Genomic DNA, 24292 nt, shown 5'->3' with positions numbered 1-24292 from the left:
GTTTTTGTGTCAATTTATAGTTGACATGCAATTATTTATGCATAGGAAAGTACACAAATCAATGCAGTGAGGTTCCCAGGCATTTGGTATTTTCAGTATTCAACTTTTCAAATAATTATTCTCAACTGAAATCATTTAATATTGTTCCCTGTGTATCAACACTCTTACATGTTTACTCATCTGCCTTCAGTATATTTTTTCCCGTTTGCTCTGGTGACCTTCTTTTGGCAGGTGGAGTGGGCTAGGGGGATTTGGGGGAGTCCATGGATTTTAAATATCGGGGGGCGGGGGTCATTTCAATCCCTTCTCGAATCTACAGTAAAGCTGTTTTTCCCTGAAGTAAAAGGATTCTCGACACAGGGGAAGACGAAAAGTTCATTCTTATTTTATCAGCTCACAGACTGGTTGTTGCTGGAGATTACAGTGACCAACCGCACATTTTAGAACTGACACTGACTACTGTACGTGCAGAAACTTGCCTTCATTGCTTCTTGCAGCTTGAACCCAAATACCCAGTGCAACTGAAAACGAAAAGAAATCTTTGCCATAGAAAACCCTGAAGGCAAACGGCCTACAGAGCGCACTAATCTGTCCGGTGGAGGATGGATCTTAGGGCGCTCTTCGGTTTGTAATACCGGCGCCTCCCTGTAGGGCGGTTCAGCCTCTGTGATTGGTTGACAGGACCTCAACGAGTGCTCCCTGGAGCCACAGAGGAACCGGTGAGCACGGAACAGGGGGGTAAAATGGCGCTGTCTCAAGGAACAAAGAAGAAAGTTTGCTATTACTATGACGGTAAATATCGAACTTATGCACCTTGGTTTGCCTTGATATCGAAGTGGCATTGGAAGAGTAGGAAATATTACATGTATTTCATAAAGAATCGAAAAAGGGTGTTATACCACCAGGCTAGCTAGCCGGTGTGGTGAGCTAATGTTAGCTTGACTAACTAGCCTGCTTTAGCCACACGGAAAGCATAGTTAGCTGTTAGCTTAAGCCTGCACGCAGCACACTGGTGGATCTTCATCGGACTTTCAAGTGCTTTAGTATAGGGTCCAGTTTCGTGAAATTGTTAAAGCATTTTATTGGGTTTTAGATGCGTGTGGCTAATAAGGTCTTTCCTGCAGCGTGAAGGAGTCGTGAAGCGATCCGACGCTAATCACATCAGTGTTACTCGGGAATTGCTAACAACTTCCGAGAAGTGTGAACGATGCACCGGCTTCCTCTGTGATTGGCGCTATCTAGCCCAGTGGTAGAAGTTAGAATGCGTTTGACTCCATTTTTTTTTTTTTTTACAAAATTAATGTGCATAACCGCATACATAAGAAACTTCTATAACACTGAGCTTATAAATTCCCAGCCGAATGATTTGGCTACATTAACGGGTGTATTGAGCGTGGTCCTTCTCTCAAGCCTTCTTGTGTGCTTTTTAAAATGTTTGTCTGGCAAAATAATTCCGATAAAAACTCCTACAAGTCAGCTCAAGACGTCCACTGTGTATTATGCAGTAGTCGTTTAGTGAATATGTGTTACAAGTTTTAATAAAAAAGAGGCTTAGAGTTGGCCAAGTTGACAAAAAATTCATCCTTACACGAAGCCTAGTAGACCTTTTAACTTAAAGGTGTATATAAAATGCAGATGAGCAGGTTTTGGGTGGAGCTGAGCTTGAAGTTGGCATTTTAGAAGAACTAAAATGCCTAAGGCAATGTGGCTTTTCTTTTTTTCTTTCTTTAATATCTAAAATAAACTTGTCTGGATGATGTTTTTGCCCACAGGTGATGTGGGGAATTACTACTATGGCCAGGGCCATCCCATGAAACCGCACAGGATCCGTATGACGCACAACCTCCTCCTCAACTATGGACTATACAGAAAAATGGAGATCTATGTGAGTCATACCACCAGACACATCAGACAGAGATGCACACACAGGGTTTCTGCCAGGACTGACAGCTCTCAGAGCCAAACTGTTAATGCAGCTGTACCTTGCAACAGGTTTTACACGCCTAAAAATGGGTAGTTATGTGCTGTTTACTGCAGAATTGCAATGAGGTTTTATAAAAAAAATAAAACAATGTCCATGTTGAGTCACATTAATAGAGGCTCATGCAGCCGTAATTGTGGTTTGTGAGTCTGTGACTTGTTCCTGTGCAGCCACAGTGAGGGTTTGGTCTCCAGCAGTAAATTAAACCCATTCCAAATTGGCATTGGACTCAGCCAGGGATCCCCTTTGTTACCGAGTCCCTTTCTAACTTTTATGGACAGAATTTGTAGGCAGCAGGTGAAGAGCTCTAGGTTTGGTGAGCTCAGCTTCACATCTTTGCTTTTTGCCAATGATGTGGTGCAGAGGGAAACACGAACCTTCTTGTTCGCAGTATTCCCAGAGTATTTGGTGTCCCTGTATATCGCCACCCAAAATATCATGACGCTATGCTGAATCTTTTTTTTTTCTGCCCCCCACCCCTACTGGTTTTAATTGAGTGATAGTGTCTGGCTCTAACTGGGGCAACTGGGCTGTCAGAGGCAGGGATGGGTTTTAGCTGGAAGTTCAGAATCATCAGGTTCTTGTTTGTGAGCGTGAAGTCGTAAGGTCGTTTGTTTTTGTTCCTAATCTGATTTAATGCCAGAAACTTTGAGTAGTGATCAGAATCCTTTAATAATCCCTAAGGAAATTATGTAAAGAATATGGTCTCGGATACATTCAGTAGGGCTCAGAGCAGAGCTGCTGCTACTCAGCATCAAAACGAGCCAGGTGAGGTGGTACAGGTGTCTTACTGGGATGCCTCTTGGGTGCAACTTAGATGACATATTTGAGGCGCGCTGAACCCAGAGGAGTCTCAGAACATGCTGGAAAGATCGTGGCTCTCTGGTGCCGAATCCCTCAATATCCCTTCTAGGCTGGTCATGTGACTTTGACCTCAATAAGTGATAGAAGATTGATAGATAAATGGATAGGAAGACTGTGCAAGGTTTCCATATTTGTTTTATCTCAGAAAATTAACTAAAAATGAATTTTGAAATGTATCTCAAACTGCGTTATATAGGACTGTCAGTTATATAAGACAGGTAAATAGGGCTTGAATGATGGGTTAGCCTTGTCTGTATTCACACACCTGTACCAAACTGCACCGACATGTTAGTTGCACCGACATGTTAGTTACACCTAACGATTAATGACAATCTGTGTCATTTCAGAGACCGCACAAAGCCAGTGGTGAAGAGATGACAAAGTACCACAGTGATGATTACATTAAGTTCCTGAGGTCCATTCGACCAGACAACATGTCTGAGTACAGCAAACAAATGCAGAGATGTGAGTGCGCTGTTTTCTTCTCATTAATCCTCGGCTTTTCCTTCTGTTCAGGCGTATAAAAACTGTTTTTCTCTTTCTTACAGTCAATGTTGGAGAGGACTGTCCAGTCTTTGATGGTCTCTTTGAGTTTTGTCAGCTCTCAACAGGTGGCTCTGTGGGTACGTTTTCCAAACACACTTCACATTATCTCAGTCCTTTTGTTTACAAAGAGCAGCTAATCAGAAGAAATCTAAAAAGGAGGGTGCATGCTAAAATGACTTGTTTCAGACAGGGTGAACTGAGAGGCCCAGAAAAACATACATGAGGAATATTTTGACTGTTCAAATGCAAACCTACGAGAATCAAAATACAGTTAAAGCTTCCCTTAAAAGCTCCATCAGATTGTTTAAGCATTGTTTAATGTTGATTATTCTTTTTCATTCCTGTAGCTGGAGCAGTGAAGCTGAACAAGCAGCAGACAGACATCGCCATCAACTGGGCCGGCGGGCTCCATCACGCCAAGAAGTCAGAGGCCTCTGGTTTCTGCTATGTCAATGACATCGTGCTGGCGATCCTGGAGCTGCTTAAGTAAGCAGCACAGTTTTGCTCTGTTTTTACATGACTGTATATCGTTGTCCTCTGTCAGCAGAGCGCATTTATGAAAGCAACCAGAAATGCTCTGTTAGGCTCGCTGCCTTTGTCTTTGTCCTATGTCTTTCTGAGTGGTTGATTTGCATCAGCATTAGTTTGGTTTTAAGTAGACACACACTGGGGGCACTTTCAACCACTTTTGGAGGGTTTTTTGTTGTTTTTGTTTATGTTATTATACAGTAGTAGAACTGTATATGTTTATTAACTGAGTTCTATGCCATGTTCCAGATACCATCAGAGGGTGTTATACATTGACATTGACATCCACCACGGTGATGGAGTAGAGGAGGCCTTCTACACCACAGACAGGGTCATGACCGTGTCTTTCCACAAGTATGGGGAATACTTTCCTGGCACTGGAGACCTGAGGGTTAGTTTTCTTACTCTTACCTCTGACACGTGACCAGTGCAACTTGAACATGTGTGAGCATCAATTCAACAATGTTCCCAATGTGTGCAGGACATTGGAGCAGGAAAGGGCAAGTACTATGCAGTGAACTACCCTCTCAGAGACGGTATTGATGATGAGTCCTATGAAGCCATCTTCAAGCCTGTAAGTTTTCTTTGATAATGTTTCTGTAGCCAACAGAGAGCATGTTCAGACTGTTCATGTTCTGACTTTATTATTACTGTGTGTGTGTTAGATCATGGCTAAAGTCATGGAGATGTACCAGCCCAGTGCAGTGGTGCTGCAGTGTGGAGCTGATTCTCTGTCTGGAGACAGACTGGGCTGCTTTAACCTCACCATCAAAGGTATAACCACACAGTTCAAAAGATAATGCTCAGATCTGCCTTTGTACCATCAGAAAATTCACGGCAATATGTGCTGACTCTTGCAGGTCACGCCAAGTGTGTCGAGTACATCAAAACTTTCAACCTTCCTCTGCTGATGCTGGGCGGTGGAGGCTACACCATCCGCAACGTGGCCCGTTGCTGGACCTACGAAACCGCCGTCGCCTTGGACTCCTCCATCCCCAATGAGCTGCCCTACAATGATTACTTTGAGTATTTTGGCCCTGATTTCAAGCTGCACATCAGCCCCTCCAACATGACCAACCAGAACACCAACGAGTACCTGGAGAAGATCAAACAGCGCCTGTTTGAGAACCTGCGTATGCTGCCTCACGCCCCCGGTGTCCAGATGCAAGCGATCCCAGAGGATGCCCCTCATCCAGACAGCGGAGACGAGGAGGAGGAAGACCCAGACAAACGCATCTCTAGTAAGAGACTTCAGCAGGAATGTATTTTTTTTTAGGATTAAAGGAAACAGTGGCATGAGGATTTGTACTGATGCCTTTTTGTGTGTGTTCTATTTTTCAGTCCGAGCCCACGACAAGAGGATAGCCTGCGAGGAGGAGTTTTCTGATTCTGAAGATGAGGCGGAGGGGCAAGGCGGGGGACGCCGGAACGCAGCTAACCACAAGAAGGCTAAACGAGTGAAGAAGGAGGATGAGAAGGAAGGAGAGGAAAAGAAAGGTGAGGCTAGTGAGACAAAGGTATCATAGAGCATGATTAAAGATAACAGGAACAATATTTACCCATGTGTCTTTGCTTCCTAGAAGTCAAAGAGGAAGAGAAGGAGGAGGAGAAAATGGACACATCAGGGTAAGAAACATTCAGACTGGGACAGAGTGGTTCACTTTTACTAGTCTCGGTTGTTCACCACACTGGATATGGAGTAGGGAATTTTGACACCAGGTTCCCAGTTTGAAGCAATTTTGGATTCACGACATTGTGGTTTGTAACTGGTTGGTGTAGTGGTTTCTTACATTTATCATTTAGGGTTATCAGTTAAGGCCGTGTGTGTAGCAAGGCAATACTGTCCACCCCTCTGCATACTGTGTGGCTCACACAACAACAACGAAGCAGCTAATGAGACAACAAGATGCATGTAGTGGAGTTACCAAATTCCAGCATAAAGAGAAACAATGGCTGTTATATCAGAGAGTTATATCAATGCATGATTTGACCTACTTTTTAGTTGTTCTTTAGACTTGTAGTTGAAGTCGTTCAGTCAGTTTTTTAAGTGTTTAAAAAAATGGCTTCATGCATACAGACAGGTGTAGTAAGCTCGAATCAGAGGAGCTGCTCATCACACACATTGATTTATACAGAGAAGAGGTGTGAGTCACTAACAAGCAAATGATCATCGTCCATCACCTGCCTAATCTGTTCTGCAGCTACTAATGTTGCTATATGAAATTACTAATGATTATTCAGTGCTGTTGGTAACTTGCTGTTGTTCAGTTGTTGTAAAGCACGAGGTCATTGGTGTGTCCTGGCACACTGCTGGCTAATCAGTCAATCAGTGATATGACCAAAGCTTAATCTGATTGGACAGTTGTTTTGATAAAGAGATGTATAGTGTGGGTGTAATATGGTGTTTCACTACATGACATTATAGTTCGTGTTTGAGAAAAGGGCCTGTAACAGAAGATGAGTTGCTGAAACTGCTAAAAGAAAGGGAACCCTCTTTGTCTTTGTGTTAGCTGTTTAGATGATGTTTTCTGAGTAAACTCAGTGTAGTAACTGTAGCAACTTCTAACCTGTTTCAGACCAAAAGAAGAGGTGAAGACGACCTGAAGACCAGCACACAGAGGAATGGATGGTTTTATTGTTATCCTCAAGCCCCTCTTGATTCCTGTATTCTCCCACTCCAGTGATAGGACCTTTTTCTATTCCTGTTTTTATTATGTGCTCTTAGAGGCAAGCCTGATTTACACTGTCACCTGTTTACAAGCTCAGTGATGCGCCGGTATAAACCCCACCCGCCTGGTGCTCCATGTAGAATGAAATGAATCCCTGTGAGCTGGTGTGTAAACCAGGTTTGCTCTAATAATATTTGAAAGCCACCCAGAGTGTTACTGTTCCTATCCTGGTATTTCACTCTGAAGTCCCTGCAGAGATGTAGATGATTTCCAAGTGCTCACATGCAAAAAGGCTTCGTTAGTTTTCAGACATCTATTTATGATACTGTGATACTGAATAACCAGCATGAGGCACTGTTTGCCTCTCTGTGTTGCTTCACTAGTGAATGCATGTTTAGATTGGTCTCGCCTTTAGCATGTACTTATTACTGCCTTTGCCCAAACAGTCCCTGATCTCTGCTCAGTAACTTATTTAAAATCACGAGTACAGTCGGCCCCCTCAGCCCATCTTCCTATGAATATCTGCTCTGTTTTTTTATTTTCTTTCTCCATTGTATGTTTATGTAAGGATGAGTGTGAACCTCTTCTGGGGTTAGTGTTGGGGTATGAGTGACTTATTTTAGATATTTTGTACCATTATACATGAAGGTGGAGTGAGCCTCTACATGTGCTTGTTTGGAGTTCTATCCTTGTGAAATGTGCATTATCAGAACTTTGTTATAAAAAAATAAATAAAAGATAAAACAGAACCTTATATTGTCCTGACTTGTTATTCGTACTGACACTGTAAGTTAAAGATACAAAGGCAAGCCAGAATTTGTGTACAGTGCCACCTGACTCGTCGTCAAAGGTGTTTTAAGAAAACCCTTTTCCCCAAGTTGGCTCGGTCACACTTCCACATGCAATGTACTGAACCCCAAATTGTCTGTGCATGTGACTTTGAATGCTCAGAGAAGAAAATGGCTACAAGTACATTTAGTTCTGATGAAACTATTAGAGGCATTTTCCTTACCACACCCTGACAGTCTTGGTGCCTGTGGAGATTAAGGGCTCAGAGTAGGGAGTTTTGTTTGGTGTAAGCCAGCTTCTTGCAGAACTTGAGGTGAGGTATCTATTGTATAATCACAGGATGGTCTGTGTAGTGAACTATCAGAACGTTTTCTGGTCCAGCCAACTTAAGATCAAAGTTTGACGTCCCCATCCTACAGTATTGGTCAACTGCCTGTAACCACCTGAAAATTTCAGACCTCTAGGATATTGTGCAATTGTACAAAAATAAATCTCAAACTAAAAACTGCAATTTACTAATAAAAGTTCCCGTTTTTCCTCATCCAATATGTGAATCAAGCGCTAATGCAGGAACACTGAGTAAACTGTACTTCGATGTGTAAACGTTTTCTCATCACTGTCTCAACCTGCTCTGCTCCTTGGATCAAGTGTCAGAACTGCAACCGTGACTGACTTGGTAAAAGAGCGACCGATTCGTTAGCAGATCATTAAGTTTAGTACAGAGAAGGTATGTCCTACATGAGAGTATAAGGAACACAATCACCACTGTAAAGTTGTATCACTCCACACTGTTCAGGCTTATTTTTATTATCAAGTGTTATCAAAATGAGAGATCACAGACTGGGACAACTTTTTAAGGTATTTTATAGCGATTTTTGGCAGAATGGCTTCACAACAGAAAAGTCAAATTCTTGTCAATTTAAATACACTTCAGGAGAACGGGTTAAAGTCCAGTCACAAAATATGTAGAGATCCAGACGCCCCTGATGCCACAGGAGTGTCAAAAGTGATGTTAGATAAAAAACCTTACAATAAACACCACACTCTCGTCGCCTCTATTCCTTTATTGTGAAGTAATCTGGGAGAAGTGTACAGCGTAGACCTTTGTTGTACCCCGACTCCAGATCAGTTCAGATGAAGGAGAGGAGACAAAGTGTCGACTGTCCGTTATTCCTCTTTCCTGACTGGACTGAGTCTGATGTTAGCTGAAGCTGTGGGGTCAGGCGGGCTAGCAGTTTACGCCTCCAATTCAAAGTCAAAGTACTGTGGGTCAAAGTAATGAATCCTTACATATCCGTCTTCTCCTCCACTGCTGTAACTGCACAAAACAACAACAGCAGGAGAAATGTGTTAACAACTGCTTCAACCACGCTGTCTGTATATTTGATGATGATGGTCAGGAAGGCGGTCGTCTTTTACCTCTTGCCGTCAGGGTGGAATGCCACACAGTTGATTGGGCCGAAGTGACCTTTGACCCTGCCAAACTCCTCTTCATAGGCAGCATGGAAGAACCTGAGTACAGTAAAGAAGGCGGTTACCACCACAACACTACGTCAGGTTCCTGAAAGGACTAAAGTCAAGCATTAAAAGGGGAATCCACATCTGTCACATTAGCTTACCTGGCCTCAAACTTCCCGATCCTGGTGGAGGTCGTAGTGACCTCCATGGCTTCCTGTCCACCTCCCATCACCACCTGAGTGACACAGCATGAGTAAATATTAAATGTCAGACTGATCCTCTGTGCAAAGGACGTGCAGCACTGTGATGGGCTTCTCTTACATGGTCCATTATCGGGGAGATGGCAGCGGAGTTAACAGGTCTCTCTGTCTTAAATGTCTTGATGTGATCCAGAGAAGTCGAGTCAAACAACTACAAGAACATAAGGAAGATGACCAACACTCAGTAACAGCATCACAGACATCTGCATGTGACATTAACGCAAACGTACATCAGTGACCTGATCAGGGAGGTTGTGTTTAAAGGCTTACCTTAGCAGTGTTGTCCTTGGAGGCAGAGATGAACATCGTCAGATCTACTGATGTCTGGATGTCGTTGATCTGCTTGGTGTGCTCCTTGGCCTTCTTCAGGATCTCTCCGGACTGTCCAAAACATGAAGCACGTTTCAACGTGACGCTTTGAAGCGGGATTCTTTTTTTTCTTGTTTCAAGCTCCGGATTTTTATTCGTGCACGTCAACCATTCAAAGTAAGCCTTGTTCATTTTATGTTACAGTGGACCTCATCAGTTCATCCTGTCTGAAACAAGCCGTTTTGGCTCCGCTCCCTTTAAGCCATTTCTGTCCTGATAAGCTGCCTCTTGCATGTGTGAGATAACCATACAAGGACGCCCTCTCTGACATCACACAGGGCCAAGGTAGGAAAAGAAGATGGTGTGAAACTGTTTGGAGCAGTCTGGCTTATAATGACTCCTTGTACATACTCCAATGTCATATGAAATTCTGGTCATGTTTAATATGAGCAATCACCATGGTAACAGCATATACAGAAAACAAGGGAAAGGTGAAGAGGTCACATTTTTGTAGCACTGTGAGCTATGTGTAGTTAGCACTTGGCTTTCTATGTTGCCTGTTTAATACACTCCCACATGTTCCCAGTGTGTGACACAAACCTTGGCGCTAAACTGGTTGATCTCCCCGTTCTCATGGCCGGCGATGACAAATTCTCCCAGTGGTCCCCACACAGCACTGGTGATCTTGTGGTCACTGCAAGGTACGGTCAGGTAGGGCTGGTTGTCCTCTGCAGAGAGAAGAGAGAAAAAAATTACAACTTTATACCACTGACATGAGCCATAATCTGCATGTACGACAATAATTCCACTGATACAGTAAAACTCTCTCTAAATACATATAAAACTGAGATAAAGATGAGTTACTTCACACTGGTCTATGGAGGAAAATGTGCCCAATGGTGGCTTCAAAGCACCTCTTCTGATGTGTGACTCTTTAGTCTCGTAGCCCTTTTTCTTTAAAGATCAACATGACTGCTAACACTGTGTATATGCACCTATCTGCTGTGGATCCCGCAGGTCAAAGAAGTTCAGGAAACACTGGTAACCCATCTGCTTGTCTGTGGAGAACATGATGATGTTGCCGCTGAAGTCGAAGCCGCACGTTCGGACAGCAGAGTTGGTGTTGAGCAGAGCCAGCTGTTTACCTGTGGACGACACACAGTGGGCTTTATGACACTGTAGAACAAACTACTTGCGGTTAGAGATGTCTCATACCTGAGTGGTTTAGACGATGCTGCAAAAATGGCATTAAAGTGGATACATTGTTTTTCCTTATTCTCTTATACATACACTGTTACAATGGTCGATGCTTTTATTAAACTCAGACAAAATTTAAAATGACAAATAATCCCCACAAAACCCTGTTTTTTCTACCCTTGGCTCTATATGATGTCATTGAAAACAAATTTTTTTAATATGGCCATCTCAGGCTGTGAGCACAGAAGCCCCACCCACCCCTTGTTCAAATCTTTTGTTTGCAAGAAGCAGCCAATAAGAATATAGTTACACATAAAATGAAAGGAGCTAAAACAGCCAGTCTGAGACAGAAGATCAACTGAGGGGGCAGAGCAAAGCCCAGTATACCACACATGAGGATTAGTTTGAAATCATGCAAAGCTAGTGAAAGAAAAATGATTAACTTGTTTTCAACCTACCAGTCTCGCAGTCCCACAACCGACAGCTGTTATCTGCTGATCCTGTTAGCACATTTTTAGTGTCCCCTGAGAGAAGACAAGTTAAGGATCCAAACATGCGTATTCTCAGCACAGACACTATCACAGGATTACAAACTCATCCCAGAAAGTTTGCTCTGTTCATTTCGATGTCACATATCTAAGACCACCTCAGCTCATGTTTTTAAGATGAACAGAATTACTTTAGTTGGATTTCCTTACCTGGATGATTGAGCATGCACAATCAATACATTACAATCCTAAACTACATCCGTTTGCTATAAAGCAACATTTCCAAGCATTTTTTCCAGAAAAATAAGGATACAGTCACAGTCCACACACCACACAGCTCCTGTGTGTCCGTTGTAGGTACCAAGCCTCTCGCCATTGACCGAGTACCATGCATTAGCTACCTGTAGAGAGAGATGCTCAACGAGTTAGCCAGCTGCAAACAAACTAACAAACAATGGATCAGTGAACTTGGCTGTTATGAACCCACCGTGTCTTTAGCTACAGAGAATAGCAAGTCTCCTTCTCTGTTGTACTTGATCTGAGTGATGGACCTCTCGTGGCCCTGGAGCAGGATCGGTTTCTGTGAACAACACCAGCATTGATTTTAAATCAGCAGGTCGCCCTGTTTTCAAAGGGGAAACAATGCGGAGGACTCTACGATGACGAAACAACTATTAACGTTAAAATGTTTGACAAAACAGCGAACGACAGAAAATGGCAAAGAAAAAGGGAAAACAGCTTTTCACTTGTAGCAACCACCACAGGCCGGCGCAACCTCTTTTAGCTACACCCAGCTAACACTAGCTCAAATATAAGCTGTAGCTGGCTAATTTTCGAGCTAAGCTAACGGTAGCACCAGCAGTTACGCTAGCTAAGCTGGAGGCGATCCTGGTATCAACAAACCGCTTCATTCGAAAACGATTAGCATCAAGAACCATTTACCAAGAAGCACACTAACCATTTTTGTCAGCTAAGTGTCGGCAGCAAGTCCAGTATTGTCGCCGTTCCTCCCGTGGAAAGAGAAATGATGAACACTCGTGTTTCAGGCGCCGGAGCCGCGGCGGAAGAGGAAATGTTCTTCTTCTCTTGGCGGATGGGGAAATCGCATTCGAGCGCATTGCCGCCACCTCCTGCTCTGGAGAGTAGAGTTACGCTTAATAGTTAAAAATAATAGTTATAAAGGAAATCCTTAAAAAAAAAAAAAACCCCTCTTGTTTATCTTTTTTAAACACAATTATTCCAACATATTTGTCTCCATATGTGTTCGAGATTATTTTCTGAAAATGTTATTGATATTTTGGCTCCAGTCTGATTAAATTCTTTTTCACCCATACTATAAACAGTGTATATATTGCTACAGATAGCGGTAATTTATAACAGTATATCATTTTAACTTCTTTCCACATGTATAATTTTTCCTTTGTCTTTTCCTCAATTTTCATTTCATTTTGATCCATTTCCATGTTGAACATAAAAACACATAAAACCAGTTTTATATATATAATAATTCAATACCAGGTCCAATAACTTGTAGATGAAGGTGGGGGAAATGATCATTAGGTTAAAAATAATAAATAAATAAATAAATAAATAAATAAACCTATCAGAATCAGAGACTTTGCAAAAAGTGTAGGTGTGGTTAAATGAACAATTTGAATGAAAACACAAACTCACTGGTCAGCTCAGCGCCTATAACACATATGCCAAAAATAGTCCGGGGGCCAGAAACGGCCCAGCAAAGACTTCAATTCGGGCGGCTGGACATCTTTGCAAAATGCGAAGGAGAGCATAAATTTTGGACTTTTAAGTACTTTTTAAAAAAATAAACTTTAGAGTTTTTCCTGTTGATAAAGGCCTCCCCTATTGCAGTTCATACTACACCAACATAATAAAGTAACAGTAAACAATTAAATGACAGAAAAGTTCTTTTTTTTTTTGTAGTATCTACTATAGAAATTCATGTTTTTTTTTTAACTTTGTAGCAAAAAACTCAGCAATTTTCTGAAAATAATATAAAAACCTCGTGTTTGATAAATACAGGTCAGTCTCAGCAATGAGCTAACAGAACATTTTTTCTGCAGCGCATTCATTCCTTACAGTTTAAACCCAAAGAGTTTTGTTGACAGATTACTTTACTACAGTAACATTTCTCTATCATGCAGGAAAACCTGAGAGGTACTATTTAAATTGCACATCATTTCCTTATAATTAGATCACTCTGGGATTAAACATTTAATTCAACTTCTTTTCCCGCTTATAGTATGGGGAGCTTCACTGGGCCGGCCCCTTAAAAGTTCAAATCGGGCCATATGTGGTCAATGATGTAAAACATCTTTGACATCCCCGATCTTAAAGGTCTGAAAGTCCACGGACTTCTGACACTCTGAAAATGAGGCACAGTGTCAAAAGATGTCTGGATTTCCTGAACAGTTAATGCGGCATTTTTGGAAATCCACCTCAACTTAATATCCACCGTGGTGCTGTAACTGAGGCAAAATTACACACATGCTCAAAACACAAGCATCACTGACCAAATATTTATAGAAGCATCAGATAAAAGCTTGAGTCTAGAAAGTCAAAGCTAAGTCAGTTCTTTTATTTAACAAGAAACAAAATATACAGAGCCAGAGAAAAGTACTGCAAAAGACCAAAAAACCCAACAAAAACAGAAACATCTTTGGTTCCTTCTCATGGTTAATGAACCTCCCAGTCCACTGTGGGACAGGAATGAATCTGTCCTACGGGACAATGGAAGAGATTAGGTTTGTCATTGCGATATCAGATGAAAATGAGTCGTCACTCTGTTCCCAGTGCTACATATTACGTAGTACACAAGAATGTCAGAAGACACGTGTTCAATGGTCCATTAAGAGGTGGTCTAACTTTTCCATCTGTATTCACATCGGCTCAGTCGGTGCATCTTTCAAGAGATTCACAACATCACGCTCAACGTCGAAACAATCCGGTGTAGCTCAAGTGTGGGCCAAAAGGAAAAACAAATATATATGTGTGTGTGTGTTCCTCTGTGAGATGTCATGTGTGGTACAGCACATCCATGCAGGACAGTGGATATAATGCAAATACATTCTCAGCTGAGTGCTTGTCAGATCAGACTGCCATAGAATAAAACCAAGACACGAGCGTTGCATAGAGGTCTTTGAACATTCAACTGGAAAAACTGGATTACAAAGTACTTCTATCACACACACTCACCATACACACACCAGACAACCATGGAGTTTAAAGAGGTCATTACTGCAGAGTGACAAACCCGAACAAAATTAGCAAAAAGCAACTGAAGACATAAAACTAAAACTCTTTAGAAATGCTCTAAACTAATGGCGAGTACAGCGTGCTCTGCCAGATTTCCACATTTCAATGACAGAGATTCATCTTCCAACAATGCAGACGGACCAAAAGTTCAGGAATGCAACGATATCGGAATATTGACAAGTAAAATGATTCGTCGATCAGTGGCTGATATTAATCTGATGTCACATCAGTGATGTGCTGCCTTAATTTTCAAAGATAACATGCTTAACTGCCATAAAATTGCCATTTTAAAGATCAGTATGACGCTTTAATAAGTGGGACTCAAATTTCAGGACCGAAAAATTCAAGAAAATGATTGATTTTCTTCTTTTATGACTGGAACCTGCTAAAAATATTGTGCCTGATGCTGCTGTTAAGACTTCACTTGAAAGAAACACATAAAGTGGGTTTTAGGATAAACACTGACAATCAGCGTGCAAACTGAAGCAGACTAACTGGACACACACACCATTCAGCCTCTGACTCTTGACACCAAAAAGCAGGTTGGCTTCATCGCACACAGCAGTGTTGCTGTTGTTGCCGGGCCGACTGGACCGGAGGTGTAGCAAAACAGCACAAAACAGAGGCGGTCGGTGGAATTACATGCACACTAGTAATGAGGTTAATACGGACATATATTTGGGGGTTTTCAGCTAATAAAATACTATTTATTAACTGTCAAAAAAAACATGATGAGATCTGAAGATGATGCGACAAAAACCTCTGGGCCTGAAAAATGTGAACACACAAAGTGCCAGAAACTGCAATTCCTCCTTAAACTTGAATAAACACGTTTCCAGCCCGGGACAACAAATCCCTTCATAACACCACCATGACAACCTGTTATCCATGTGAATCAACGCCTGCTCTGACCGACACAGGGAGCTGTAGTTAATCGCCGTTTGCTAGGTCAGCTAATTCAAGTCACTGAGCTGGACAGCTCCACCATGTCTGTGCTGCTGGGACCTTCTGGAGGATTTTATTAAATGAAATTAGTTTGTAATCTAGTTTGAAATTCTACTATTTTAATCTGTTGCAGGCATGTGTGCCTTTGCTTCGCACCCCTACAATTTATGAATGCATCTTGCTAACCAAGCTAATTAATATTAGCTGTTAATTTAATATTTCCACCTTCTTGTACAAAGATGAAAGGTCACTTCTGACTTTGAAAATCCAACACAGTCACGGCCAAAACACTATATTTGAGGCTTTTAAATGTGACTTAGAAACCAAAGGGTGGCCACTGTTTGCATACAGTCTAAGGGCAATATTAAGGCTCTGAAGGTTATTTCAAAGATGCTATTATAATCAATATGTTAAATATGGATAGAGATGTTTCTGGAACTCTCATGGTGTGATTTAAAGCAGGAAATAAACTTACTGAGTACCGAGTACAGGAGTACATGTGTGAGTTCAGAAACAGAAAGGAAGAATATGGCAAACTTCAAAATAAGGGGAACAAACTCGAGAGTTAGAAATGAAGAGTCAGAATTATAAAAACTGGCTCTGGATCTTAGGAAATAGAATGAACAAAGTGATGTAGTTAATGTAAATTTATTCATACGAGCTTTATATATACTTTTAATTTGCTAAAAAAGCTTTGATAATTTGTATATACAAATTTAGATGTGTTAATATGACTACACGGCATGGTTTTATGTTGTTATGGTGGTCCTTTATGTCATCCTGGGTTTCTGTTCATTGATCATTTTTACACATGTTGACATTAATATGTAGATAATAACTTGTAAATATGATCACTATCCTTTGACTATAGTGATTTCTGAAAGTATTGTAATAGTATTAACTTGCGTGGCTGATTAGTTGCTTCCTGTAGATGATCACGCTGGATAGATGCTAATAAAAACCATGAAAACCAAATTATTGCAGAACATTGCATTATACATTCACAGTAACTGTGTGATAGTGTGCATGTAATTACACCAGCAGACTTTTGCAGAAGATTCTGGGAGATTACAACTAAACCCTTCTGTCAAACGTTGATCTGGTATTCTGGCCTCGTGCATAAAGGTGTGACTTTGCAGTTTGCTTCCGTCCCAGTGTTTAACACGGGCTCCATCCAGCAGAGGAGTAGTGGCTTGCAGGCTGGTGGCTTATCTGTGGGTGGTTTGAAGAACGTGTGAGCAGTGCTGCTTCATTCCTGTGCCTGGACAGGCTGAGTGTTTGCCTCTTCCAGCAGGGTGTCTGTGTCCAGCTGTGGCTCACAGTGGCAGGAGTGGGAGCAAGAAGAGGTGGAGGCGGTGGTGGTGTCAGGGGCAGGGCAGGTGCCAGGCTCCAGCAGAGAGTCTGTAGGTGGTGGAGAGGGGGAGTCAGTCCCTGGGTTGGAGGTGGGGGCTCCCTCTGTGCCGCCGCTGAGGCTCTGGACCTTCTTGTTCAGCTCATTCCGTTCGACTTTGAGCGCCCGCCGGAGCTTCTCCAGCCGCTGGACTTTTCCCTGAAGTGCCTCAAACTCGCGATCCCGAACGGCTTTCTGTGAACAAACACACATCCGGACAAAATTACAGCAACTGTGCTCTCAGATTTTTAGCCATCTGTGCATTGAAAAACAGAAGATTCCAGTTTCAGCTGCAAGGAAGCTGAAACATCGTCGTGTTGTCACAGAAAAGATTCACATTAGTGAGATTTTTGGCTTATTGTATCCATAACACAAGTAAGCATGGATCTATTTAATATCCTAAGAGAAACCCAAAGGCGGTGACATCGTTAGGACTCTGGACTGAGCCACTTATGAAGCTGTGATGTCGTAACTTTGCTGCAAAACAAGATTTGCAGGTTATTCTACGGTTCATGTGCAAAGTCACCAAACTTTTGGTTTGACTGGAGATTTGACGCATCCACTTCCTACACCCACACCTGCTTATAACATTTAATAGAATCACAAATGAAAATAAACACTGCAGCCATAATAAACTGTCTACGTAAGTTTCCACTGTCTAGAACCGTGGCTTGAAATTTTAAGGTTAGGTCACAAATGTGATAGTCTGTGAAGCAAATGTGATGTCATCGCAGCCTGTAACCATTTATACTGCAGCTTCATGCCAATTTCACTGCAGTCTTATCATAAAGTATAAAGAAACAACACTAGAATACAAATAAAGGAGGTGAAACGACAACAAAGCTCAGCTCAGCTCAGCTATTGTAGCATCACTTTTAGCACACGCCTCTGTTCACAAGGGTGACCAGGGTGAGCATAGAAGGGCCAATAAACCTCGTTTTGCTCTGCAGCTCAAAATAGTGGCACATACTCCACTATTTATGTGACATCCTAAAATAAACTAGCTGCAGGTTAATTTGAGGATTGCCCTTCATCTTGCTAGACAGGTAGCAGCGACTGACCCTTCAAAATAAAAGCAAGGATGTTGTCCACTTGTATACTAGCTGCAGGTGGGGCTGTTCTCTAAGACAGCTGAAAAGATATACAGATTTTTAAATAGCTACACTATTCAAACACTGGTTTACAGTGTCTTAACAGCAGACACGGACACAATAAGCACAAACCAGCTTTACCTCCTCCGCCATCTCCAGCAAGGCCTTGTTGCTGCTCTCCCACCTGGAGCGATACATGGCCGTCTCCTTCTCGAGCTTTTTGATCTTTTTAGTCATCTGTAAGCACAAAGAGAACAAGACTGTCACCACAGCCGATAACCACGGAGACGTTTCATTCTTACACCTTCACGTTAGTGGAGCCACCTCACCTTCTCCATCTCCTGCTTGAAAGTGGTGAAGACCTCATTGCTCTTGGACAAGGTGGTCTGAAACTCTTCAAACTTCTCCGTGTACAGTGATAACTAGTGAGGGAAAACAACAACATTATTTAAATTCTAAAGTCAACCCGAGTTCAGCTGAAAATCTGAAAGGCTGATGGGAAACCTGCTGCTTGAGGTGAACTTCCTGCTGCTTCATGAGCTCACACATCCTCTGAGATTCTACTGCTTCTTTTAACAGCTGTGGAGGGAGAAAACAAAGCCAATGTAGACTGACTGTTGCATTTGTGTGTAGACTCAGTCTTGTGCTTGGACTGTGTGTATTTATTTTAAAAAGAAAAGGATAATTACAAAGTCTTTCTCTCTTTCGTGGCGGTCCTCAGACTCCTTGAGCAGCTCCTGGGCCTGGTGCAGTTTTGCATCCACCAGCTGCTGCTGCAGGTCTTTGTGCTTCACCACCTTCTCTATGTGCTGGTGGGATTACAAGATCAGAGAGGCGAGAGCTTCAAATAACTGAGGACTCACTGGTGGCGCTTTAACCAAGCGGGTGAAGGAAGACACTGCCTACTCACTTCTTCGCGGAGTTTGTACTGTTCATACAGTTTCTTCAGCTTCTCGGCGAGTTCTGCGTTCTCCTGTCGGAGGCTGGCGTTCCTCTCGTCGTGCTGCTGCATCTGAGCCTGGATGTCGTTCAGCGTTACCTGGAAATGAGAAGTCACCTCCTTCCTTTTCTCCTCCTCCAGCCGGGTTCTTTGCATTCCTTCCTCCTGCGGAGACATGATGTTTTTTTATGTGATCGTCAGCTTTACCCTCCAAACTGTTTTCGCTTCATCAGTAAAATAAGACTAAAGTTAAGGAGTCTCTGTACATGTACGTTGTGTAAACATGTAACAGATGGAGGACAGGGTCTGTACCTTGAGTGTCCGGTTGTGTCTCTGCAGCTCCCTGCAAAGACTCTCCAGCTTGCTGCGAGCAAGGATGGCCTTGCTGTGTTCGTTCCTCAGGTTGTCTTTCTCCTGGACCAGCTGGTTCTGCTTCTTCTGCAGCGCCCTCATCTGCTTCTGGGTGTTTCGGTGCTCTTCCAACTATAAAACACACACACGCTCTTTCAGGTGGGACACCGCCAAACTAACATTTATATCTTTTTATGCAGGACGCTGCCTTGCTTTCCTATAAGACACGACAGGACAAACTTGCCTTACACACTTTCAAATGTAAGAATAGTGCACGCAAACAATATGATGCTTAGCCTGTTTTTTTGTCCTTAGAGACAGACTGGAAATTTTACAGCAGTGAAAACGTTGCTGTAAATATGTTCTGAAGTATTTGTTATTATGTTAACGGTCACAATGATGTTTACAGCCAAAGCTACAAACTTCAGAAGAACTACTCACCAGTTCAGCATACTTCTTACAGAGGCCTGCGAGCTTCTCCTCGGGGGTGCTCAGTGTGTTTAGAGTCTGCATGAGAAGTGTGATCTCCTTCCCTGCTCACAACAAAGGCAAATAAAAACATCAGGATGGAACCTCGGCCACCTCACACAGACGTTAGCAGCTTTTTAAACTACAAACTGATGGAGGAAAAATACATTTCCTTGACACTTTTTCTATGAGGACATAACATTTTTAAGAGATAGGCCAATTTACAGAAGACAGTGTAAGATACTTATTTGTAGTGGTAGCAGTAGTGAGGTGGGATGCACATGTGCACACGTGCATGAATGAAGAAGAAGCAGCAGCAAATCCTGCATATGTTTGGTCTGCAGCACTGCTATTTTAAAAGAGTAGATTAGAATAAAAGGCCACAGATGTATTACAGGCAGCACTTTTACAGTGAGCCGAGCAGTTTGTGGTGTTTTATGGTTTTAGTCACATTTCAAAAAAACTGCAGAGAGCACAAGCTCAGCAGTGAACACACACAGAGCTCTGTGCCATCACAAATCCACTTATTTTTCTAACTTCCCTTAGATATAGAATCCTTCACTTAATACACTGAAGCATCTTTAAAAATAAATCTTTTAATGTGACTCAGACAGACCTGACAAAAACGTGACAGAATCTCACAGAATGTCTGTTCAGGTGCCACTAAGTGTAACACGAGATTCTGTTACTCACAGCTGTCTGTGAGTCACATTATTTTCTTTTATCTTTAATAAACACCTGCAGACACAAATGCAGGAAAAACAAACAAGAGTCATGAACAAGTTTACACAAACATTAAGTCCAACAAGACATTAACAATATGGTATCTAATGTTTTGTGTCCTTCTAAACATATCACAGATGAGCTGCTATATACAAATTTCAGGTTTGTCGAGCAGACAACAGCAGCCCTTCTCTGGATGAATACTGCTGCACTACATTAGCACTCTCAGTTTTATACAGAACAGCTGCCTCAGCCTGCAACATCCAACACAGTCCTCAATGATTTCTGATCAAAGGCCCGTATTTCAGATCATGTTGAGTCTGCTTCTCTTTGACCTAAAATGCTATGCTGTTATTAAAAAGATACACAAATTCTTTATCAGACCTACTCGTTTTATATCGCCTGATTTGCATTTCTGGACTGTGCTGGTGATTACCGAAACAAAATGGTTTTGTGTGCAGTCATACATTTGCATTTTTAGTTGATTACTCACAATCTTTCCACTTGGATCACTCCTTGTGCAGAGCGCTCACGCTAATTTCTCCCACTTATTCCTATAAATCTGGCCAAAACACTGAACACACTTCCCCCTCTTACCTAGACCCTTCACTTTTTTCTTCTCCTGAGTTTTCTTCTGCTGCTTTCCCACACCGCTGTCACCACCATTGACTTTGCTTTCCTCTGGCTTGTCATCTTCCCTCTCATTGGTCAGGCCATTGAGCTCTGGGCTGTGTGACTGGCCGTTAGCTAAGGCGCTGGCGTCGTCTGAAATGCTTTCCCGACAGTAGGTGCTAAGGATGTCCTCCAGCTGCCGGCTCAGCTCCTCTGCCATGTCACACTGAGACAACGGAGCCTCTGCAATTACACAGAATGGAGGGAAAAAAATGACTCTAGCTGCTTTTCTTCTTCTAAAGTCAAATATGTTGCAGTTTGGTTTTTCAGTTCATAATAAAAAAAAAAAATTTTAAAAATTTAAAAAACAGACAATGTAGAATTCGACAAATATAACGAGAGAAATATGAAGCTCACTCCCTACAAGACCATGTCAGAAATACTCCTTTAAAAAAACAAAACAAAAAAAAACCACCTAGATTATCAGCTCAGCAACAGTTTAGAAGTTTAGACAGTTTATTTACAATATCTTGAAAATAAATGAGAATCTTTAATTGATTTGTGATTTTGAGATGCTTTTAGGCACCGTCCTCAACCACGACGCACATCTGAAGGCCTGTGACTGGCGTTATCATCACAGATGATCACATGGTCAGCGTTTCTACTTCCTGTCACTTTGGCCATGCTGGATCTCACTTAGCAAATTAAAGGCTTAAGAATAAGAAAAATGAAACAACTAATAATAATAACAACAGCAAGCAAACTATTCTAAGCAGTGTAGAGTCTGCAAACATTAGTGGTGCCAGCATTATAATATGGAGCCGGAACCTGCTATTAGTAAATTCTGCCAGTAGACTATCATTGTCCGTATCTGCTAACACTGCTTATGATGCGTGCATCTAGCATGGCACTGAAACTGATGCAGAAGCATTTCATAGCTGGAGCTTGACAACTGAGATGCAGAAAATGAAAGAGGCACTGAGCTTTTTGATTGTATACTTTGTCATACTGCTGCTAAATGCTGTTTGTCTGCAGAGGGTCTATTGTAGGGTCTACCTTACAATATAAAGTACCTTGAGGCGACTGTTGTTTTTCACAGCAGTATTTGAATTTATCAGTGAGGGGATAACTTTTCCTCAGTATAAAAAAAATAATTATCCTAGCATCAATATAAGGACTCACAAATGTCAGAAAATTCCTGGAGGGAGACTGCTGAAACTATCAGAATGGACGTGAAGGAATGTACACTAAGAGGGAAAACTTCCCTGAAAATAAATTGACCACAGCAACAAGCGAGGACCCAGGAGGCACTGCATGTGAAACACCGGGACAAGGCCCTATATTAATTAACAAATAATGCATCAGCACCAGCATAAATGCACTTACATAGGTTACATCTTAGGCTCTACAAAGATTCCCCACAGAAGTCTAAAGCAGGCCGGAGAGTGCAACCCCCCCACAGCTTGTAGTGGGAAGGACACACTAACTAAAGCACTGGATCATATGTTGCTATTAGCAAGCTTCCTTGCTTCAAATCAGAATAAGAACTATGACCACCAACTCCCAGGCCAATTAGGTAGACAGCAGATGAATAATTTGCAAAAAAGAAAGATTTTAGAGCAGGAATTTCTAAACTACAACAGTCAACTGAAAAAAAATGTGTATGTGTGCCTCCTCCTTTCACAGGGAATAAACAGGTACATGCACCCTTCTGGCTGGCAGGTTAATCAGTGAAACAGAGAAAAAAGCTCTACTCCTACATCTTGGTTGCTTGGTAGACATACGCATGCACAACTGGGAAACAAGATGACAAACTTGAGTCACAAAGACTGATGATAGGAAGGTTTTAGCCTACTATATAATCTAGTCCAGCTGGGATTGGCATGAATTCAAAGTTTACCTCCCCCTGCCCCCTCCTCGCCCTGTGGCGGTGTATCCGTCTGTGGTGTCTGTGGTTCAGACTCTTTGGGGCTGTTGCTTTCCAAGCTGTCCTTTGCAGCTGCAGGTGACTCTGTCCCTGCTGCTGCAGCTGTGGGTGGAGCATTCTCAGCAGCCTGAGTGGTGGACTCTTCGGTATCTTGTTTTTTCATCTCTTGTTACCTGTTACAAGGAGAAAAACCTGCCATGGTTAGCTCAGAGGGATGGAATGTAATAACAGCAAGTAGACTTATTTATTGAGCAACACTTAATCGTCAGCGCAAATGAGTCATAGAACATTAAACGTAATAAAGTTTCTCTTTCCTAGCCTAATAAAGCCTCAGCTGTATGGGGACACAAACAAAGTGGCAGCAGCTGAACCACAAGCGAAATAAACCTGTAGTTACTCCTGCTAGCTGTGCTCCTTCGCAGTGCAGTAACGTTTCCTGATGGACTTGTTTTTAAGTTTTGGCTTTAAGACAAGCTCCGCACGATTGGTTTGGTGAAACCTGAACTTTAGCCTGGAAATTCATATCCATTTCTATCCTCCAAACATTAAAGAGTAACTTTTTTTAGCTGCTTTCTTTTCTACCGTGCCCTGTCCCCATTAGCTTTCACTTTGCGTTAGCTAGCAGAAGCCGCCAGAAGCAGCTAAACTAGCTTACACAACTGCCAGGTAGCCACTGTGAGCTCGTATATATCGGGCACAAACTACTAAAACAAGAAGGCACACTACACTGCTACTTGCTTATAAATGATACATGTTGTTTACAGGTAATATACAACTGTTTACCTTTAGAGTCAAGGAGGAAATTGCTAATGTGTCTGTAGGTTTCCTTAACAGCGTGAGACAGAAAAAAACCTCACTTCCGGTAATAACTTTGGGTTCTTCTTCTTCTTTGAGGTTTATTGGTGCTTGGCAAACAACTGGTTGGTGCTTTAGCGCCACGCGCTGATCGGGAGAGTCAATTACAACGTTACAAAGCAGCCCCTCAGTCAAATTAACTAATGCTGAAATTAACTAATGCTTAAATATGGCGTGATAACACATTTACTGATAACATTTTCATCGTGAGCTTTTCAATAAATTGAGTTATTTCTTCCTATATTTCTTATAGCATAGCATGTGTTCTATTGTTTTCTCCTATCCACAGTTGTAACTCTTGCCTGTTTTATGTTTCCCTATTTTAAACAGTGCACGTCAGGGGTGTCAAACATAAGGTCCAGGATTAGCCGGACAAAGACCCACTGGGTGCATTTGGAAAATGTGATGAAAGACATGAATTTTTGGACTTATAAATATAATTTAATACGTTTCGCAGCTTTTCTTACCGATAAAGATCTTCCTTGTGGCTATTCTAACTACAGCAAATTAGTTAAATAACAGGTATTGACCATAGAAATTGTATTTTTTTTTTTACAGAGGGTCCACAAAAAAGGTCATGTTCTGTGAATTACCAGAAATTTTCTGTTTCTGCACCATCTGAGCTACA

At 42.0% G+C, this 24292-nt stretch overlaps 3 protein-coding genes across 3 annotated transcripts; 1 reads left to right on the top strand and 2 right to left on the bottom strand.

The window, feature by feature from the left end:
- Nucleotides 1-636: 636 nt before the first annotated feature.
- hdac1 (histone deacetylase 1) lies at nucleotides 637-7337 on the top strand. Its single transcript, XM_031734405.2, has 12 exons — nucleotides 637-792; nucleotides 1773-1885; nucleotides 3193-3310; nucleotides 3394-3468; nucleotides 3739-3877; nucleotides 4169-4310; nucleotides 4401-4493; nucleotides 4585-4693; nucleotides 4780-5160; nucleotides 5261-5416; nucleotides 5500-5545; nucleotides 6496-7337. The coding sequence occupies exons 1-12, from the start codon at nucleotides 744-746 to the stop codon at nucleotides 6521-6523; spliced, it is 1449 nt and encodes a 482-aa protein (XP_031590265.1). The 5' UTR covers nucleotides 637-743; the 3' UTR covers nucleotides 6524-7337.
- Nucleotides 7338-8150: 813 nt separating this feature from the next.
- Nucleotides 8151-12198, bottom strand: eif3i (eukaryotic translation initiation factor 3, subunit I). Its single transcript, XM_031734410.2, has 11 exons — nucleotides 12048-12198; nucleotides 11577-11669; nucleotides 11403-11490; nucleotides 11060-11125; nucleotides 10400-10549; nucleotides 10005-10132; nucleotides 9366-9476; nucleotides 9157-9246; nucleotides 8997-9070; nucleotides 8797-8889; nucleotides 8151-8695 (listed from the first exon to the last, which is right to left on the bottom strand). Exons 1-11 carry the CDS (start codon nucleotides 12048-12050, stop codon nucleotides 8614-8616), a joined length of 978 nt encoding a protein of 325 aa, XP_031590270.1. The 5' UTR covers nucleotides 12051-12198; the 3' UTR covers nucleotides 8151-8613.
- Nucleotides 12199-13664: 1466 nt separating this feature from the next.
- txlna (taxilin alpha) lies at nucleotides 13665-23701 on the bottom strand. Its single transcript, XM_031734404.2, has 11 exons — nucleotides 23593-23701; nucleotides 22783-22982; nucleotides 20868-21125; nucleotides 19521-19612; nucleotides 19041-19211; nucleotides 18699-18893; nucleotides 18478-18597; nucleotides 18293-18367; nucleotides 18118-18210; nucleotides 17930-18025; nucleotides 13665-16892 (listed from the first exon to the last, which is right to left on the bottom strand). The coding sequence occupies exons 2-11, from the start codon at nucleotides 22970-22972 to the stop codon at nucleotides 16557-16559; spliced, it is 1626 nt and encodes a 541-aa protein (XP_031590264.1). The 5' UTR covers nucleotides 22973-22982; nucleotides 23593-23701; the 3' UTR covers nucleotides 13665-16556.
- Nucleotides 23702-24292: the final 591 nt, after the last annotated feature.

The sequence above is a fragment of the Oreochromis aureus genome, linkage group 22, assembly GCF_013358895.1.
Source record: "Oreochromis aureus strain Israel breed Guangdong linkage group 22, ZZ_aureus, whole genome shotgun sequence".
NCBI lineage: Eukaryota > Metazoa > Chordata > Actinopteri > Cichliformes > Cichlidae > Oreochromis > Oreochromis aureus.
The sequence above is the reverse complement of the archived record's forward strand: the minus strand, read 5'-3'. Positions and strand labels throughout refer to the sequence as shown.